General features: G+C 36.4%; 1 protein-coding gene and 1 pseudogene across 1 annotated transcript; both read left to right on the forward strand.

The window, feature by feature from the left end:
* The first annotated feature begins 391 nt into the window (after positions 1–391).
* Positions 392–1,330, forward strand: LOC102819001 (olfactory receptor 14C36-like). The gene has a single exon (XM_006877084.1). The coding sequence runs from the start codon at positions 392–394 to the stop codon at positions 1,328–1,330; it is 939 nt and encodes a 312-aa protein (XP_006877146.1).
* An 11,531-nt stretch (positions 1,331–12,861) lies between these two features.
* On the forward strand, positions 12,862–13,766 carry LOC102819372 (annotated as a pseudogene).
* The last annotated feature ends 3,991 nt before the right edge of the window (positions 13,767–17,757 follow it).

Consider the following 17,757-nt stretch of genomic DNA (forward strand, 5'->3'; position numbering starts at 1 on the left):
TATATTAAACTGTTGTTAAGTTGTCATTTAGTCAGTTCAAACTCATACTGACCCTGTATAAGATGTCCAAAGAGTGGCTGGTGGATTTGAATCAACTAATTTTGCCATTAGCAGTAGAGTGTTTATCTTACAGCACCATACCAGGATAAGTGCATTATTTATAAAATATAGCCTTGATTTTCATTTCATTCCTACAATAAGAAGAAACATATTATGGCATCTATAAAAAAATGAAATCATGTACCTTGCAAAGTATTTGGGACATAAATAACAATTAGAGTTATGAAAGGGCAATAGAAAAATAATTGGAAGTTATATTCTCATAATTTAATTCATCATGTGTTCAGAATTTCTCTCTTTACATCCTAGGTATGAATTGCCTAACTGAGAGATGGCCAATTCCACTACAATGACAGGATTTCTACTAATAGGGTTTTCTGATGTATGGGAACTACAGGTTATGCATGCCGCATTCTTCGCTTTGATGTATTTGCTGACTCTCACTGGGAATTTTCTCATTGTTGTTGTCACCACACTGGACAAGAGTCTTCATACACCCATGTACTTTTTTCTCAGAAATCTCTCCATCTTGGATGCATGCTACATTTCTGTAACAGTCCCTAATTCATGTCTGAATTCTATACTTGGCAGCAATACCATTTCAAAGGCAGGATGTGTAACTCAAGTCTTCCTTGTGGTCTTTTGTGCATATGTGGAGCTGCTGTTCCTCACTTTCATGGCCCATGACCGCTATGTAGCCATCTGCCAGCCTCTTCATTACACTGTGATCATGAATTCTCGGGTCTGTGTCCAGATGACACTGGCTTCCATCCTCAGTGGTATAGTCTATGCAGCATTACACACAGGTAATACCTTTAGGCTGTCCTTTTGTCATTCCAATGTAATTCATCAGTTTTTCTGTGATATCCCCTCTCTACTAAAACTCTCCTGCTCTGATACCTTGAGTAATGAGATAACTCTCTTTGCCTCTGCTCTAGTGTTCTGTGGAGGTTGTTTCATCTTCATCATCAGGTCCTACATTCACATATTTTCTACTGTGCTCAAGTTTCCAAAGGGAGTAGACAGAGTAAAGGCCTTTTCCACATGCATTCCTCACATCCTTGTGATGTCAGTCTTCCTCAGCTCAATTTTCTACGTGTACCTAAGGCCACCTGATATCTCTCCAACCATCCAGGATGTTGTCTTTACTGTGTTTTATTCCATAATTCCCCCTCTCCTCAACCCAATTATCTATAGTCTTAGAAATGAGCAACTAAAAAGTGCTAGCAGGAAAATTATGCAAAAAGTATTTAAGTCCAGAAATTTATAGGAAACTGCTTAGGCACACTCTAAGTTATTAGAGTGGTGAGCTTGAATTTCTGACCTTTTATATCAATCTAACTTTGTAGTACAGTGTATTAACCCACAATACCACACAAGAACTCCAAGATATTAGTTAAAATTCATTTTTCCACAATAAATTGACATTTTATATTGGAATTGTGTAGATGAACTTTGTTGTTGTTGAGTAGGTTCCAGTTCATAGTGACACTGTAAAGTGTTTCTGAGGAGCAGCTGGTTAGTTTGAACTGCTGACCTTGCAGCCCAATAAATTTAATAAGGTAACTTTAATAAGTTCATTGAAATATATCATTCACCAAAATACATATTTTTAAGGAGTTTTAATTGTTTGAATTAGCAACTGAATAATAAATCTGGTGTTATGAATAAACAAGCCACTGCTGTATATTTTTGGCAAATTAAAAATGCTTACAAAATATTTGCTTTAAAAAGCAACTCTGCAAGGGGCAGGGCTTGATGGCAGATTAGGGAGAAGCATGGTGCAGACTTCTGACAGTAATAGCACAGGATATCAGATGAAGCAGGTTCAGGGTACAGTTCCAGAACTCTGAACTTCATATTAAAGAATATTTAGAAAAATCGGAGGCTTACTGCTAGTGAAATTTGTATCAGAAGTAATGAAAGTGGTGTTTTCTGGTCTGTGGTTGCCAGCAGGTTCTGGAGAGCCCATAATGAGTGTGAAAGAACAAGAACAGGATCAGAGGAGTACTCCCACCACAGAAGTCTGACTGATCACTGGAAATAAAGGTGTAAACATTTTCTCCTCTTCATTTTTCTCTCAATCTCTGCATACCTCCAGTCTGATGACTAGAGGGTGTACCTGAGTTAATTGACACCTGCAGACACAGAGTGTTCAACTATGCATGTGCACAGATCTGATCAGCAAAGACCTCAGCACACAGAATCTAAGGAGGGTGATAGGTGAACAAGAACTGCTTAAAATGAAACTGTCTCCAGGAATGACTTCAGCCTGCTGAGAGAGGGGCATGAAGGTCATACTCATATTTTGCTACATTATTTGTTTTGTTCATTTGTTTTGTTTTGTTTTTGTGATTATATACTCCAATATCCAATCTTTTTTTTTTTTTTTTTTTTTTCTGTTGTGGTGTTATTTTTTTGTTTTCTTCGTTCCCCTTTTACCTTGCTGGGGAGGGATCTCTTTATCTTCCTACATTACCCAAGAAGAGACAGCAACTGTGGTCATATAGCCAAGCAAAAATCACACCCTATAAAATTCTACCATCCAGATAAGAGCCAATCCCAGCTGTTATACACCAGATAGACAGCCAACACCTTCTACAGTTACTGTGAGCTAAGTAATAAGAAAAGTGAAAAGGTAAGCCATATCCTGATCCATCTTCCAGGAGACAATCATAAAGCTTAGTAATGTATCAATATATACTCATCTAATTATTGAAAACACATCTAATTATTAAAGATGCCCAAGAGACAGTTGAAGATTTCAGCAAATTTCCAGAAACAAGATACACTAGCTAAAATAAATGAGCTTCAGGTAGACCTAGATTTCCCATTGGAAAGAGAGCAGGCTTTGGAAATGTCTGAGAAGGAACTCAGGAGAGTAATATTGAGGTGCATCCAAATGTGCAACAGAGACATTGAGAAAATAAGGAAGATGTCAGAAAAGTGCTACAGGAACAATCAAATAAATAGAAATATCAATGGAAACAATTAAAAACCTGCAGAAAGATGTCCAAATAATTAATAATAAAATATCATAAACCTACAATATACTGAAAGGGTAAATAAGTAGAATTGAAGAGATGGAAGCCATACTCAGTGAGATGCAAGACAAATGTCTCAATACAACTAGGATAGAAGAGAAAGCAGAAAACACGATTTAAAAATCTGAAGAAAGTCTAAGATTCATGTGGGACAAAATGAAGAGGAATAACGTGAGAACTAATGAATGAATGACACAAAATCACAGAGGAGATAGCTGAAGAGTGGCTGGAAGATAATTTACCTAATATCCTGAAAAATTAAAAGACAAGCACTCAAGAAGCTGCATGAACACCACAAAAGGATAGACACCAAAAGATAATCACCAAGACATATCATAATAAAGCTCTGAAAAATCAAAGACAAGGACAGAATCCTGAAAGCAGCTAGGGAAAAGAGAAGTGGTACTTACAAAAGCAAGCAAATCAGATTAAGCTTTTATCTTTCCATAGAAACCATGGAGGCTAGAAGGCAATGGGGAGACATAAATAAAACCCCGAAAGAAAGAAAAAAAAAAAAGAAAACTGCCAATCAAGATTCATCTACCCAGCAAAACTGTCAATCAAATATGATGGTGTAATAAAATCATTCCAGTATAAATGGAAGTTAAAGGACTTTGTCAAAGCCAACCCTATGCTTCAAAACATCCGAAAGGGAGTTCTTTGAACTGAGAACCAACCAGAACAGACAACCACCAGAGATTGACATATATAGCAACACCAACTGGAACTCAGTCACCAGATGGAAGAGCCTAGAACAGAATTAAATTGCAAGAATGAATTCAGAAAATCTGGTAGATCAATCTATGATCAACAATTACAATGTGAAAGAAGATAAAACTATAAGAACAGAGATCCAATTGATGAGGAGGTCAAGTGGTTTACAGGTAAAATAGACTCTTTTGAATGGGGGAAAAAGTTAATCAAATATAGGGTAACCTCAAAGAAAATAAGCATTTCACACATACCAAGAAAATGAAAATCTAAGAAGAATATAGAAATATTAAAAATATGAAGCTTGATAAAATATACCCAAACTAAAAGAATGGGTTTTTTTGTTGTCTACATGGGGCAGGATGGAGGAGATGGTAGCATAATTTGGGTATTGGGGAGGACAATACACAATAAGTGGGAAGGGAATGGAAGAACAAGGTATATTAGGCAGGTTTGCATGCGTTAAATGGGACAGAGGTAAAGAGTGATGTATGCTCAAACTTGGAAGAGGGTTCTGTGATACAGGGATTTCTGAATGAGTAAAAGAGGGGAAATAACGTTAACAAGCTGATTGTCTTATGAGTGTTGGTTCCCATTGCCTATTATTGTAAAACAGACACTTGAGTAGGATAGAAAGGAATATTGGGAAACATGATTATAGAAAGCTTGTAAGCCCATCTTCAGGCTATAACTTGTTGGAATACCTCAAAGAGGTCCTAGAACTTGCCCAGTGAAATAGGCTTCTTGCAGAGTCTTTATAATGTGTAGGACATTAGGTGCAATCTTGATCCCCATCCAGAACCTTCTGAGGTGGGATTCCAGAATCCCACTTGAAAGGATAAGCAGACCCATGGATATAGTAGCTCAAAATACCAACTGAGAAGGAAGGAGACTTCACATCAAGTATCAATCTTATCCCTTCTGTATACATGGTTGATAAGGACAGGCAACTTAGACACTGGCTACCTAAAATGGGGTGGGGATGGGGGTGCAGGGCGGCTATAAAGGCATGAAGTGGCTGGCTTGCCAGTTTTCAAGAGGGAGCTTAGTTTCAGAGTATGGGAAGGTAGACTCCCCACTGAATAATTTTCATCTTGTCTAGATGGGTATGGTGAAAGGAGATGGGGATAAGATTCTTATGATTCAATAGCGAGTAATTATTATGATTAATTGAAATTGTCACAACTGTAAAGGTAGAAGTTTTGTAACATAGAAAGGGGAGCAGCTAATCTTACATCCACAAACAGAAGACTTTTGGACCATCGAGGGAGAAGAACATGAGCAGAATGTGGGACCCTATCCAGAGAAGCAGCCACACCAGAGATAGAGGCAAAGATGATGAAAATGGGAGCTAGAGCAGCTGAGGACTCTAGACTCATGGAAAGAGAAAAGCTGTGTACTAGTGGCCCAGAGGCAGTCCAGAAACATGTGTCCTTGGGTTGTTTAAATGATGATATATGCCTGAGTGTTTTTGTGTACATCAAAAATAAATAAATAAATAAAACCAGAACTAATAGAAGTAAATACTGTTGAGTAGTCATGTAGGGATGGGATTATAATCATTGATATGATACAAAATACAATAGAATGAGTGAAAAACTGATGTTCTCCCATGTAAACTATCACTCAATGCACAGTAAAAGCTTAAAAAAAGAAAAATGATTCCTGAGGAGTAATTGGTGGTATGAACTAAAAACCTTACCATTAGGTGTCCTGTGTTTATCCTACAGTGTCATCCCAGGACACCTTATATGACTGATCACTACAGAAAGCAATCACCAAATCTTTCTTGAGGTGGTGAGAAGGGAGAAGGTTTAATTTTAATTATAGCTTATCTTTACAGAGTGAAACATTGGTATGAGAGTCAATCATAGAAGTATGGCATTGACATGACAAGTTAAGATATGACCATCAACTGATTAAAAATTATTCCAAATAGGTTAGAAGTAATTTTAAATGTAGCAGAATTCCATAATATTTGTTTCTAACCTATTTTGTTCTTGTTATAGCCTGTTCAGAGGAAGACCTTTTAATAAAGATCATGATTTTATTTCATTTTATTTTTCATAATGATCCAGACTATATATCTGGCATGATAATAAAGAAACCTCATTGAGTGAGAAACGATATTTCTCTAAGTGGAAAAAAATGGGTAAAATAGCTTCCAAATGAATACAGATAATTTTTTAAGAGATAATATTTTAAGTGAGTCACCAATTTGACACCATAACCTACATTTCATTATAGTAAATAAATTAACACTTTTTAATATGACTCTTGACATAAACATGAAAAATTTAAAAAGTAAACATGGATCCAAATTCATGGAAAACCTTATTAAATGGAATATAAAAATATTAATCTCTGGGTTCTTGATATATCCTTCATCGAGGTCTAGACACTTTTTAAAGATTGCGTCTCTATCTCTAACACTTCCTGGATAATTCTGTGACCTTGAACTTATTGCATTTTAAAATGGCAGTTTTCTCATCCTTGAAGGATAAAAATTGTTTTCCTTTTAGAAGTTATTTGAGTCTTTGCAGAAAACTGAATCTGAAGGAGCAACCCCAAATATATATATATATAATGTGGATGGGGTAAAGTTTCCAGAAAAAAAAAAAAAAAAAAAATCTCATAGGACAGTTCTTGTTATCTTCTAACAATGAGTAGTAGAATTGTCCTGACAAACAAACAAAAAAAATTCAGCTAAACTTTTTGCCCTTTTTCTCACCAATTTTCTAAAGTGTCTTTATAAGTCCGCATGACTATCTTGCATCCTTTGATCAAATTTATCAAAATTGTTGTTGCTGTTGTTAGGTGCCATCGAGTAGGTATCGACTCATAGTTATGCACAGCAGAACGAAACACTACTCAATCCTTGGCCAATCCATCTCGCTGGGGGTCTTCCTCTTTTTCTCTGACCCTCCACCTTACCAACCATGATATCCTTCTCCAGCAACTGGTCCCCTCTTGACAATATATCCGAAGTATGAGAGATGAAGCTTGGCCATCCTGGCCTCCAACAAGCACCCTGCCTGCCCTTCTTCCAAAATGGATCTGTTGGTTCTTTAGGCAGCCCATGGAACTTTCAATACTCTCCTCCAACACCATAACTCAAAATCATAAATTCTTCTACAGTCTTCCTTATTTACTCTCCAGCTTTCACATGCATATGAGGTTATTGAAAATTCCATGGCTTGGGTCAGGCATACCTTAGTCTTCAAGCTGACATCTTTGCTTTTCAACACTTTAAAAAGGTCTTGTGCAGCAGATTTGCCTTATGCAATTACCCCTTTGGAATCCCAGAAACTTATTACTATAACTTTCTGAGCAGATCTCTCAGCCTTGAATTTAAGTGGTCCTATGGATTGCTCACGAACTGCTCCTTGGAAACCCTATACAGGGTCGCTATGGATTGGAATCGACTTGACAGCACTTAACAACAACAACATGGACTCCTTATGTCATGTTGTGGGTTAAGGCACTGGACTCCAAGGTCCAGTTGAACCACAAGGTCGTCTGTTCAAGTTCACAAACAGCTCCTCAGAAACCCTATGCAAGGTTGCTTTGGTTAGGAAATGACTCAATGACATTATCAACAGCAACAACAATGGATCCTGTTGGTGTCACTGTTTTGAATAAACTTTGCTTTCTGGATCATACAGATAAATCCAAGACGTGTACCCAGTTACATTTCCTTCCATAGTATCTTCTTCATTGGCTTTGTTGATGCATAAAATACTGTTAGAAAGATCAGCTCTTTGAGCTAGCTGATCATTATTGAATGTTTTTGTCATCCATCTAGCTGAAAGCTTGCAGAAGCCAAGATGTCCACTTAAAATTTTAAATGCCAACTTATGTAATATTTCACCTTCAGTAACTTTCATGTCAATGGCAATTCTACTGCTTTCTTACATATATTTCTATATATCAACCACAATTCCTTCACTCACAATGTTTATGTTCTTTCCCACTGTGGCCAATATTTGAAGTATTCCCATTCTTACTCGGAACACTTTATCCATCTAAAACCTGTTGTTTTATGTGGGGTCGAATTCTTGAAATTTTGTTTCAAAATATCAATAATTTGGGAGGATGGCCACTTGAGTTTGATTATAAAATTGATATTAATCCTGTACTCTAATTCATTTTTTCCCATGGCACAAAAGTATCCAATATTTAAGTCACCCTAAAAAGTGTAAGGAGCTCTGGTAGCGTAGTGGTTACGAATTGGGCTGCGAACCTTAAGGTCAGCGGTTTGAAACTACCAGCTGCTCCGTGGGAGAAAGATGAGGCTTTCTACTCCCGTAAAGATTTACACCCTAGGAAACCCTGTTCAGGGTCGCTATGGGTCGGAACCGACTCGACGGCACTTAACAACAACAACAAAAAGTGTAAGACAAATGTATTACTGAGAAAATTTATCTATAGCCACCCACTGATCAAAGAGACATGTATAATCACATTTTGTTTGGAATAGACCCAGGCATGTATAAACTGGAATGCTAGTAGGTTTTTTTTTTTTTTTTTTCACTTAATCTTATACGTAATTAATATATTTTCCCCGAAAGCCAAGCTGCAAGAAATGGATTTCTCAAAAAGTGAGAAAATATAAAGTAAGATATATATCCAGAGAGAAGGAAATTTAAGGCTATAAATGAAAAAAAAAAAAAAAAAAAGCAAAGAAAATCAATAAAAGTAGACTATTTTAGGTCATTGAATGACTTGGTGGGAACCAAGTAAATCAGTGTTGTGAAATATTTTAGTAAAACAAAATAGTCAGATGTAAGATTGCCAAAAGTTTGGAACATTAATAAATATGTTTTAGGATGAGCCAAATCTCTCACACTTAACATTTTGTATCAAAATAAACATTTATTTATATGGTCTTAGTGAACTATTTCTTTATTAATAAATTATTTGCATTAATAGACATTTTAAACTTCACAACAACATGAATATTTTCATATATAAATATCATATCAAACAAAATGTTTAAATCATATACATTGAATCTGGTCATACAATAATGGTGACAATGGTGGGTTAAAGAAAGTAGAAGGGAGTCAATTACACAACAGGGAAACAATAAGATGAATAGTAAAAAAGAAAGTTTGATAGAGAGAAAAGATGATAAATAAAAGGGCAGAATTTATCATTGAAGCATTCAGACTGTAGAATATAAGTAGTTGACAATTAAGAACAATTTTAGATAGATAGTAACAATCATCTTGATGATGTCTCATAGTGCCCTCATTATGTTTCTGATTCATAATGTCCCTGTATATGGTTTCTGAAATGGTAAGTCTTTGCCGGAGCAGAATGCCTAATCTTTGTACCCATGGAGAGGTTGGTGGACTCAAACTTATGAACTTGTGATACACAGTCCAATGTTTGCTCAAGAGAGCCACTGTAGTCCCAAAATCAATTTATGGACTCTGAAATTTTAGTTTTGTATGCTTTTCAGATACCATAAACTTCTTTTTATTTTCCCCTAGTTTAAAAATGTAAAACCCAATTTTAGCTTGCAAGGCAATATAAAAACAAGCATTATACAGATTTTGGTTTGTGGTCCTTCATTTGCCTACAACTGATACAGAGCCCTGGGCACTTAGCTGGCCAAAAAAATATCTTGTGTAGCTCTTACATGTAATGGTGGAGATTCAGAACCAAAGAAGAAGAGTGACTTGTTCAATATCACCATATCTTTCAGTCCAAACGCAATCGATAAATGTAAAGAGTGTGAACAGGTATTAAGTTGAAGAAAATTATTTCTTGAAATGGAAAAATACTCATTTTTCTTTCAGTGACACACAGACAATTTAACAGATTCCCCTAAACACTTACATTTAAAATTTTTTACTTTGTAATTTTAAATTTGAGTGCGAGGCAGATGCATTAAAGAATCAATGGAATGAAATATGATGAGTAATATTGTATCTGAATTCACCATCTTAATCTTATTAGGAGAGTATTTGAAATGTTCAAGTATGTCTAACCTTAAGTAACTTTAAAACACAATACTGTAAATTCACCATCACACCAAACTACATTGAACAGTATTATTAATATCACATGCAAGTAGAAATCAATTCTTCTGTGGATTTCCTTATTCACTGTCCAGCTTACACATACATATGAAGTTGTTGAAAATATCATGGTGTGGGTCAGGTGCATCTTCATTTTCAAGCTGACATCTTTGCTATTCAACACTTTAAAAAGGTCTTGTTCAGTAAATTTGTCTAATGCAATACATCATTTGATTTCTCGACTGTTGTTTCCATGAGTGTTGATAGTTGATCCTAAAAGAATGAAATCCTTGACAACTTCAATCTTTTCTCTGTTGATAAGAATGTTGTTTATTGGTCAAGTAGTGAGTATTTTTGTTTTCGTTTCATTGAGATACAATCCATACCGAAGGCTCTTTGATCTTCATCAGTAAATGTTTTAAGTCCTATTCGCTTTGAGCAAGCAAAATGCTATCGCAGGTTGTTAATGAATCTTCCTCTAATCCTGATGCCACATTTTTCTTCATAGAATTCAGCTTCTTGGATTACTTGCTCAGCATAGAGGGTGAATAAGTATGGTGAAAGAATACAACACTGTCACACTCCTTTCTTAATTTTAAAACATTCAGTGTTCATATGTTTTGCTCGAACAATTGCCCTTTTGCAGGTACAGATTCCTGATGAGCACAATTAAGTGTTCTGGAATACTCATACTTCGCAACGTTGTCCATAACTTGTCATGATCCACACAATCAAAGGCCTTTGGGTAGTCAATAAAGCACAGGAAAACACCTTTCTGATATTCTCTGCTTTCAGCCGAGATCCATCGGACATCAGCAGTGATATCCCTCATTCCATGGACTCTTCTGAATCTGGCTTGAACCTCTGGAAGTTCTGTCTCAATGTATGCTTCCAGACGTTTCTGTATTACTTTAGTAAATCTTTACTTGCATGGGGTATCAAAGAGATTGTCTGATGATTTCTGCATCCTGTTGTGTCACCTCTCTTTGGAATGGGCACAAATACGGATCTCTTCCAATTAGTCAACCAGAATGTAGTCTTCGAAACTTCTTGGCAAAAATGACTGAGTGCCACCGGTGCTACCTCACTTTCTTAAAGGTTTCAATTTTTATTCCATCAATTCCTGTTGCCATGTTCTTTGCCAATTCATGCGATGCACCTTGGACTTCCTCCTTCAGTATAATTGGCTCTTGATCATATGATACCTCTTGAAATGGTTGAATATCAACCATTTACTTTTGCAAATTCCATCCATCTTCTTTTAATGCTTTCTGCATCATTCAATAATTTGCCCAAAGAATCCTTCAATAATGAAAGTGGGGGCTTGAGTTTAGTCTTTAGTACCCCCAGCTTGAGAAATGCTGACATCGTTCTTCCTTTTTGGTTTTCTGACTCCAGATCTTTGCACATTTTGTTGTAATATTTGGCTTTTTCTTCTCGAGCTGATCTTTGAAATTTTCTGTTCAGCTCTTGGACCTCCTCATTTCTTCCATTTGCTTTAGCATCTCTACACTAGAGAGCAAGTTTCAGAGTCTCTTCTGACACCCATTTTGACCTTTTCTTTATTTCTTGTCTACCTAATGACTTTTTGCTTTCTTCATGTATGGTGTTCTTGATGTCATCCCATAACTTTTCTGGTCTTCTGTCTTTAGTGTTTAATGTATGAAATCTGTTCTTCAGATGATCTCTGAATTCAGGTGGGATATATTCAAGGTCATATTTTGGCTCTCGTGGACTTCTTTTCATTTTCTTCAGCTTCAGTTTTATTTGCATAATAGCAATTGATGGTCTATTCCACAGTCTGCCCCTGGCTTTGTTTTCACTGATGATATGGAGCTTTTCCATTGTCTCTTTCCACAGATGCAGTCAATTTGAGTTCTTTATATTCTGTCTGGTGAGGTCCATGTGTATATACATCTCTTATTCTGTCTAAAGAAGGTATTTGAAATGTACAAATCATTGATTTTGCAGAATTCTATCATGCGATCTCCAGTATCATTTCTGTCACCAAGGCCATATTTTCCAACTACTGATCCTGTTTTTTTGCTCCCAACCTTTGCATTCCAATCACTAGTGATGATCAATACATCTTGATTGCATGTTTGATAAATTTCAGATGGTAGAAGTTGGTAGAATTTTTCTATTTCATCCTCACTATCTTTAGTGGTTGGTGTGTAAATTGGAATAACAGTGGTATTAACTGGTCTTCCCTATAGGTGCTTGTTTTTATCCTTTCACAGACAGAGTTATACCTCATGACAAATCTGGATATGTTCTTTTTGGCGATGACTGAAACACCATTACTCTTCAATTTGTCATTTCTGGCATAGTAAATTGTGTGGTTATCAGATTCAAAATGGCCAATATCAGTCCATTTCAGCTCATTCATGCCTAAGTTATGGATGTTTATGCATTCCGTTTCATTTTTGACAGTTTCCAATTTTATCAGATTCATACTTCATACGTTCCATGCTCAAATTATTAATGGATGTTTACAGCAGTTTCTCTTCATTTTGAGTTGTGCCTATCAGCATATGATGGTCCCATGTGTTTTTCTCCCATGGGCTTTACTCCATTCACATCGTCATTGTCAACTCTACTTTGAGGAGGTATCTCTTTCCCTATTTGCATTTTGAGTGCCTTCCAATCTGAGTGGCTCATTTTCCAGCACTATATCTGACAGTTTTTCTCTGCTATTCATAAAGTTTTCAGTGATTAAATATCCAGAAGTAGGAAGAAGGAGTGACTAAATACATAGGTATATTATTTATAAAAAAAAAAAAAAATTGTCATTATTTTTATTTCAGTTCTACAATAGGAAGAAGCATATCATGGAGTCTAATGAAGAAGCTACATAATTTACCTTCCAAAATATTTGGGACATAAATAACAATTAGATGTATGAAAGGGGTAAGAGAAAAAAAAAATTGTTGAAAGCTAGTTTCTCATAATTTAATTCTTAATGTGCTCAAGGCCTCCTTCTTTTATATCCCAGGTTTAAGTTGCCTAAGCCAGAGATGGCCAATTCCACTACGATTATGAGATTTTTGCTAACAGGGTTTTCTAATGTATGTGAACTTCAGGTTATGCATGCCATAACCTTTACTCTGACATATCTGTTGACTCTCATGGAGAATTTTGGTATTGTTATTGTCACCACTCTGGACAAGTCTTCATACATGCATGTACTTTTTTTTCAGAACTTTCTCCTTTTTGGGTGCATGCTAAATTTCTGAAACTGTCCCTAATTCATGTGTCAATCTCTACTTGACAGCAATATCATTTCAAAATCAGGATGTGTAGTTCAAATCTTTCTAGTGGTTTATTTAATATATGTGGAATTGCTATTTTTCACATTCATATGCCGTGATAATGAATCCTTGGGTCTGTGTTCAGATGACACTGACTTCCATCCTCAGTGGTATAGTCTATGCAGCACTGCACACTGGTAACACATTCAGGCTGTCTTTTTGTTGTTCCAATGTAACTCATCAGTTTTTGTTTTTTTTTTAAATTTTATATTCCTTCTATACTGAAGCTTCCATGCTCTGATACCTTCAACAATGAGATGACACTCCTTGCCTCTGTTCTGTTGGTTGGTGGAGGTTGTTTCATCTTCATTATCAAGTCTTACATTCACATCTTTTCTACGGTTCTCAGATTCCCAAGTGGAGCAGACAGAGCAAAGGCCTTTTCCACCTGCAATCCTCACATCCTTGTGGTGTCAATCTTCCTCAGCTCAGTTTTCTATGTGTATCTGAGGCCATCTGAAACCTCTCCAACCAGCAAGGTTATGGTTCTTTATGTGTTTTATTCCATAGTTCACCCTCTCCTCAAACCTATTATCTATAGTCTTAGAAATGAGCAAATAAAATGTGCCATGAGGAAAATCATGGAAAAAATTCAATCAATAAATGCATAAGATATAGGAGGTGGGGCTTGATGGAGGATAGGGTAGAGGTGCAGTGAAGTCTCTGTCAGCTGTACCACACAATACCTGACGAAACAGGTTCAGGGCAGAGCTCCAAAACTCTGAACCACATAGGTAGGAATATTTTAGAAGTTTGAAGGCGTATAGATAGTGGAACTTGTAGCAGAAGTAGGAAATCTGTACTTTAGATTCTTGCCAGGCTTAGTGGCCCAGAGCCGACAACTTGGACAAGACCAAATAATGAGAACAGGTAGGGGAGCAAGCAGACCCACTGGAAATTAACAACCACGGGAACCTCGAATCAAAGGTGACAATATTGCCTGTTTGGTTTTGCTTTGTTCTGATTTTTTTTTTTTTTTTTTGTATCTATTCCTTGGATGTCTGCACACATTCATTCTGGAGACTAGAGGGAGTGCCTGAGCAAGTGGACACTCCCTACCCCCACCATTAGAGGGTTCTTCCACCCCGCATGTACACAGATCCTCTCAACATTTAGAGGTGCTCAACTTTCTTGCTAGCTGAGTGCCTGGCAGTCGGTTCTGGCTCTTAGTGGCCCTACAAAGGATTCCTGAGGCTGTAAATCCTTGCAGGAGCAGTGGGGGCAAGTCTTTCTCCTGATGAAGAGCTGGTAGTTTAGAACTTTCAGCCTTGGGCCTGGGGTCCGGATTCATAACCACTACACTACAAGCAGCTAGCATAAAACAACCATAGCCAGCCCTGAACTGTTTATTAATAGGGAAAAGGTCAGAATGGGGTAAGGAGACGTAGAACCTTTAAAAACAAAACAGGTAGAAAATTAAATTCTGAGGTACGGCATAATAACGAACTTGACATCTATCAGACAGGATTGAAGGCAAGAAGCTGAAAGAGGACATTAAATACTCATATTAGGCTACATATTTTTTGTTTTTCCTTTCTTCTCTCTCCTCTCTTTTCCCCATGACTGTAGACTAGAGTATACAGTCTGGTTTTTTGTTTTGCTTGGTTTTGTTCTGAGTTTGTTTTTTTGTTTCTTGTTTCTTGTTTTTGTTTTTCCACTTGCTTTTTGCTATGGATGTTTTTGTTTTGTTTTGTTTTGTTTTTCCCTTTAGTTCTGTTATGTTTTTGGTTTTGTTCCTCCTTTTACCTCTAGGGAGATCTTTCTCTCCCAATACTATCCAATAAGACACAGCAACTGCTTCAATATAGTTAATATACAATCACACAATATAAAGACCTAAAATCCAGGCAAGAACCAGCACCAACTGCCATACGCCAGGGAGGCAGACAACACCTGAGAAAGTTTCTCAGAGTTAAGCAATAAGAAGCATAAAAAGGGAAACCCACCTCCTGATCACATCTACCTGGAGGCAATAAGAGAGCATAAAAAATACCAAAACATGCACTCAATTAAGTATGAAGGCCACAGATAAACACTAAGCATGTGCAAAAAGCAAAAACAGATGACTATATCAGCACACAATCAGAAACAAGATCAAATATCTGAGACAATTGACCTAGAGGAAGACCTGGACTCCATTCTGGAAGGAGAGCAGACCTTGGAAATGGTTGAGAAGGAATTCAGAAAAATGATTATAAAATGTTTCAAAACACTTTACAATGGAGTTGAGAAAAATAAGGAGAAATTCAGAAAAGCACTACAGGAACAATCAAATAAGATAGATACAGCGTTAGAAACAATTCAAAACCTACAGAAAGAGGTCCAAATGATTAATAATAGAATATCATAAATAGACAATACACTGAAAGGGCAAAGGAATAGACTAAAAGAGATGGAGGTAGAACTAGTGAACTGTGGACAAATCTCTCAATACCACTAAGTTAGAGGGACAAGTAGAAAAAAAGATACAAAAATCCAAAGAAGGTCTAAGATTCATATCGGGCAGCATGAAGAGAAATAACTTAAAATTTTATCAGTATTCTAAAACAGGAAAAATAACACAAGTCCACAGAAGAGATAGTAAAAGAGCTTATGTAAGAAAATTTTTCTAACATCCAGAAATGTTAAAAGAGAAACATTCTAGAAGCTCAACTAAACCTAGGAAGGATAGACCCCAAAAGAAAATCACTGAGACATATCATAACCTAGCTCTGCAAAATAAAAGATAAGGAGACAATCCTGAAAGAAGCTAGGGAAAAGAGAAGTGTTATATACAAAGACAAGCAAAACAGATTAAACTCGGATGTCTCAGCAGAAACCATGCAGGCAAGAAGGCAATGAGAAGACATATATTAAAATGTTAATCAAGAATCCTTTATCCAGCAAAAGTATCAATCAAATATTATGGTATAATGAAAACATTCTAGTATAAACAGAAGCTAGGGGATTTTGCCAAAGCCAACCCTGCACAAGAAAACATCCTAAAGGAAGTTCTGTGGACTGAGAACCAACAAGACAGACAAAAACCAGAGACTGACATATGTGGCAGCACCTTCCAGAACTAAATCGACAGATGGAAGAGTTGAGAACAGAACAAAACTATAAGAAAAACTCGAAAAATCTGTGCAGCCAGTCTATGATCAAAACAATTACAATGTTAAAGAAGGTAAACACATAGAAATAGAGATTCAGATGGTGATAAGATTAGGTAGATTAAAGGATAAAATAGACTGCACTCAATGAAAAGTTAATGGAATATAAAATAACCTCAAAAAACAATTCACAACATACCAAGGAAATGAAAATTCAAGAAGACCATGAAAACATTAAAACTATGAGGAAACTCACAAGAGAGAGCACAAAAAGTATGAACTCAGCACAGGAAGACACACAGCACACAAAAAACAGCACCACCACACACACACAAATGGCAGCAATTAATCCATACCTATCGATAATTACACAGAATATAAATGGATTAAATACATCAGTCTAGACATGGAGGGTGGCAGAATGGATATGAAAACAATATCCTTAAATAGGCTGTCTACAAGATGTTGTCTACTGTGGAAAGAGAAGATGGAAAAGCTCTATATCATCAGTGAAAACAAGGCCGGGGCAGATTGTGGAACAGACCATCAATTACTGACATGCAAATTCAAACTGAAGTTAAAGAAAATGAAAACAAGTACACAAGAGCCACAATATGACCTTGAATTTATCACACCTGAATTTAGAGATTATCTGAAGAACAGATGTCATACACTAAATACTAAAGACCGAAGACCAGAAGAGTTGCAGGGTGACATCAAGAACATCATACATGAAGAGAGAAAAAAGTCATTAAGAAGACAAGAAAGAAGGAAAAGGTACAAACGGATGTCAGAAGAAACTCTGAAACTTGCTCTCCAGTGTAGAGATGCTAAAGCTAATGGAAGAATTGAGGAGGTCCAAGAGATGAACAGAAAATTTCAAAGATCAGCTCAAAAACATAAAGCCAAATACTATAATAAAATATGCAAAGATTTGGAATTAGCAAACCAAATAGGAAGAACATGGTTAGCATTTCTCAAGCTGTGGGAACTGAAGAAAAAATGCAAGCCTCGACTTTCGTTATTGAAAGATTCTCTGGGAAAATTATTGAATGATGAAGAATGCATCAAGAAAAGATGGAAGGAATACACAGAGCCATTGTACCAAAAGGAAATGGTTAATGTTCAACCATTTCAAGAGGTATCATAGGATCAAGAGGCAATGATACTCAGAGAGGAAGTCCAAAGTGCATTAAAGAAATTGGCAAAGAACAAGGCACCAGGAATTGATGGAATAAAAATTAAAATATTTCAAGAAAGTGAGATGGCACAAGAGGCATTCACTCATCTCTGCCAAGAAATTTGGAAGACAACTATCTGGCCGACTGATTGAAAGAGATCCATATCTGTGCCCATTCCAAAGAGAGGTGACCCAATGGAATGTGGAAACCATTGAACAATCTCTTTGATATCTCCAGTGAGTAAAGTTTTGGTAAAGGTAATACAGAAACAGCTACAATCATACACTGACAGAGAACTTCCATAGGTTCAAGCTGAATTCAGAAGAGGC

This window comes from Chrysochloris asiatica, unplaced genomic scaffold (genome assembly GCF_000296735.1).
Source record: "Chrysochloris asiatica unplaced genomic scaffold, ChrAsi1.0 scaffold00441, whole genome shotgun sequence".
In the NCBI taxonomy this organism is placed as follows: domain Eukaryota; kingdom Metazoa; phylum Chordata; class Mammalia; order Afrosoricida; family Chrysochloridae; genus Chrysochloris; species Chrysochloris asiatica.

Coding starts and splice junctions, on each gene's coding strand:
- LOC102819001 (XM_006877084.1), top strand. CDS start 392: ATGGCCAATTCCACTACAATGACAGGATTTCTACTAATAGGGTTTTCT.